Source organism: Triticum aestivum, chromosome 5B (genome assembly GCF_018294505.1).
Source record: "Triticum aestivum cultivar Chinese Spring chromosome 5B, IWGSC CS RefSeq v2.1, whole genome shotgun sequence".
Taxonomy (NCBI): Eukaryota; Viridiplantae; Streptophyta; class Magnoliopsida; order Poales; family Poaceae; genus Triticum; species Triticum aestivum.
This window is the reverse complement of record NC_057807.1, coordinates 98,107,151-98,110,512: the sequence shown is the minus strand read 5'-3', so window position 1 is coordinate 98,110,512 and position 3,362 is coordinate 98,107,151. Positions and strand designations below refer to the sequence as shown.

The following is a 3,362-nucleotide window of genomic DNA, read 5'->3' as shown; positions in this document are numbered from 1 at the left end:
CAACGTCCTCATTTTTGTCTTCCCCTGACCTTCAAAAAAAGAATCTCTGTCTTCCCCTAAAAAAAATCTCTGACTTCCACAGTCCCACTCTAGTCCTCGGGCAGGTCGGCTCCGCCTCTGCCATTTCTTCAGCAACCTTCCGCCGCCGCCGGGACCCTTCCATTCCCACTAGCCCCCCCGTCGACGGAAGTGGCTCCGTACCCAGCCACCCAGGTCCCCCGGTGTCGGCCCCTTCCCCATTCATTGTGTACAGCTCCGTGACCACTCACCAGTCTGGTCTCGCTCTCGCCGGAGAGGCACATCGATCTGTTTCTGTGCGCTGCGCGGCGCTGCACTGCTCAGACTGGTGAAGAAGGCGAGTACTTATTACCGTCCCTTGTACAGAGTTACCTCTTTTCTTTTCTTTTCTTCCCCTCAAGCTCAAGGATATGGTTGGATATACTGTGTGTGTTCTTACTGAGGATATGAATCCTCCTCCTGGATCTTTCTTGCTCTTGTGCAGTGAAGAGGCTGGGCCTGGGGTGGAGATGGGAGAGGCCATCTGCGGCATCCTCCTACACGGCCGTGTGGCTTCGGAAGCTCGTGCTCTCTGTCTCCGCGTAGGCCAAGGGTGTGGCCGGATCTGATGCGCCGGCGACGCGGCCGGAGTTGGGGAGCTGGGCTGGGAGTGGCATAGCTCCTATCCTACGACGGACGGCGTCTCTGTCACAGCTTCCGCTCGTCCTCGTCTGCGGCGTCGCCGTCTGAACGGGAGGGGAGGAATCACGGCTGTTGGCCCACTTCTCTATTCCTTGCTTCAACAAGCACAAGACGGCGCTTCAGTTGGATTCCTTCCTTCCACTGGAGTACGGCATTCGCCACAGCAAACCAGCGGCCGAGCGATGGCGGCATCCTTCTTCTCCTTTGCCCGTGCCCGTGTGGTTGCTCTCTTCTTCCTGGTCGCTGCCCATGGATGTTGCGGCTGCGGTTATCTGCCTGATCTGTTCTGTTACCCACCTCCCCCACCTGCCCCCACCACCAATGTCCCCGCCACCAACGTCCCTGCGTCCAATATCCCCGCCTCCAACTCCAGCTCCGACGAGGGCTGGCTCGATGCCCGGGCCACCTGGTACGGCGCTCCCAATGGCGCCGGCCCCTACGATAACGGTACTAGTGCTGTACCTATATATCATGTCTGAGGATTCCAATCAATTGCAGTTCTGAATGCTGATTGCACTTCTTGTTTTCAATACGTACCAATGAAATCACGGACGGATGCAGGTGGTGCTTGCGGGTTCAAGAACGTCAACTGGCCGCCTTTCTCGTCGATGACGTCGTGCGGCAACCAGCCGATCTTCAAGGACGGCAAGGGGTGCGGCTCATGCTACCAGGTTAGCTTAGCTAGTGTCTGTCAACGGCGTTGCAGTTGTTTGAGTACTTACTTTTCACAGTAACATGCGGACGTTGTCGTTTAGTAGTACGATTTCTTTCCCCATACAGACAGCCTGTGATGTAACCCCATTTGATTCCATGGATCTTGGATTGTTGCGTGCAATGCAAATGCAATGCAGATCAGGTGCGTGGCCCATCGTGCCTGCTCCGGCGTCCCGGAGACGGTGATCATCACGGACATGAACTACTACCCGGTCTCCCGCTATCACTTCGACCTCAGCGGCACCGCCTTCGGCGCCATGGCCAAGTACGGCCGCCACGACGAGCTCCGCCACGCCGGCATCATCGATATGCAGTTCAAGAGGTAGCTAGCTCCACCATCTTATCTTACTTAATCTCATCATGATTAACTTAACTTTAACCGACATGGCATCCGTCTTTCCTTGTCCACCATTGGCTACTTTCCTTGCTACAAAAGCAAATTCTGTGCTTTGCCTGCACTTTCGTCCCGCTAATTGTCAACAGAAAGAACCATTTTGCACATCCTAACTTTACGGGATTAAAGATCCATAATCTAGTGCTTTTGTTTGTTTCTCTTGGTTGCTCGTGTGGTGGCTGACACTGATACTACTGGGAATGACGTACATTGCAGGGTGCCCTGCCAGTACCCGGGGCTAACGGTGACGTTCCGGGTGCAGCACGGGTCCAACCCCAACTACCTGGCGATCCTGGTGGAGTACGAGGACGGCGCCGGCGATGTGTCGCAGGTGGACATAATGGAGTCACGGCTGCCGGACAGGGCGCCGACGGGGTACTGGACGCCGATGAGGGAGTCGTGGGGCTCCATCTGGCGCCTGGACAGGCTCCGCCCGCTGCAGGGGCCCTTCTCGCTGCGCGTCACCGACGAGTCCGGCAGGTCGCTCGTCGCCGACCAGGTCATCCCGGCCTACTGGCAGCCCAATGCCGCCTACAGATCCTTGGTCCAGTTCGATGAGACGTTGCCGATGTCGCTTGTGACATCCGCTGCCACGAGCCGTCGTCTCCTTGTTCTACCTACTATGTATTCGGCCGCGCTTACGTATGTGTGGCCTTGTGTACGTTGGATACTGGCCGTGTGATCATCTGCACTGCACCGCAGGAAGAAGAAACAAAATATTGAATCTGGAGTTTGGTTGTCTGTGTTGTAGTAGTATGTGAGTAGGAAAGAAAGCTCGTGTTTAGATGCCTGCATTAGGCTCGTTCGATACAACGATCACTTGTGAATTGTGATTGACTGCATTAAGATAGTTGCCTCGTATTTTTGTCACCTAGTATGATTCTGGATACGGGAAACTTCAATATTGAAAACTTGTGTGGAAGGATGAGACAAAACTACCCGCCCTATAATATAAGAGCGTTTAGAGAAAGTATTTTTCAAAGGAAATTAGAGAAGATCTACTTTGTGTGATGATCTTTTTAAAGAACTTTTGCTTCGGTACAATCCCTAAAAACATCAACGAAGATCTCTCCCTACCACGTCATAATAAAGGGTAGGATGGTCTTTTTATAAAATATGTTGTTTGCGCCGATACACAGTTTGGCATACGTGGCATACCCTTTTTTTATACACTTTCGCTAAGCTTTATTCAAACTTCCAAAACATTTACAGGTATGAAATGAAGATTGCTCGGTTGGCCTAACCACACATGGCAATCAACCTCCAGGGTTAAAGCATGCTTAGCAAAACTGTGAGCCTCGAAATTCGAGCTCCTAAACTCGTGAACTATTCTACGAGAAGTAAAGGTCCTCGATCAGTCTAATATCTCTTGTACAATCGCCCCATATAATGCCGAAGAGTTGTGCTTGACATCGTTCACAGCCGTCAGACAATCTGAAGCAATCTGAATCTTCGGACTCATATATATCCTCCGCACACGCCAAACCTTCCCTCACAGCCATCACTTCTAAAGTTGTTGGATGTTTAATATGACTGAATATTACTGCAGAAGCTC

General features: G+C 52.4%; 1 protein-coding gene across 1 annotated transcript; it reads left to right on the top strand.

Annotated features, from left to right (window-relative positions):
* The first annotated feature begins 502 nt into the window (after positions 1-502).
* Positions 503-2,677, top strand: LOC123110603 (expansin-B3). The gene is made up of 4 exons (XM_044531162.1): positions 503-1,146; positions 1,261-1,370; positions 1,551-1,735; positions 2,024-2,677. The coding sequence occupies exons 1-4, from the start codon at positions 882-884 to the stop codon at positions 2,487-2,489; spliced, it is 1,026 nt and encodes a 341-aa protein (XP_044387097.1). The 5' UTR covers positions 503-881; the 3' UTR covers positions 2,490-2,677.
* Positions 2,678-3,362: the final 685 nt, after the last annotated feature.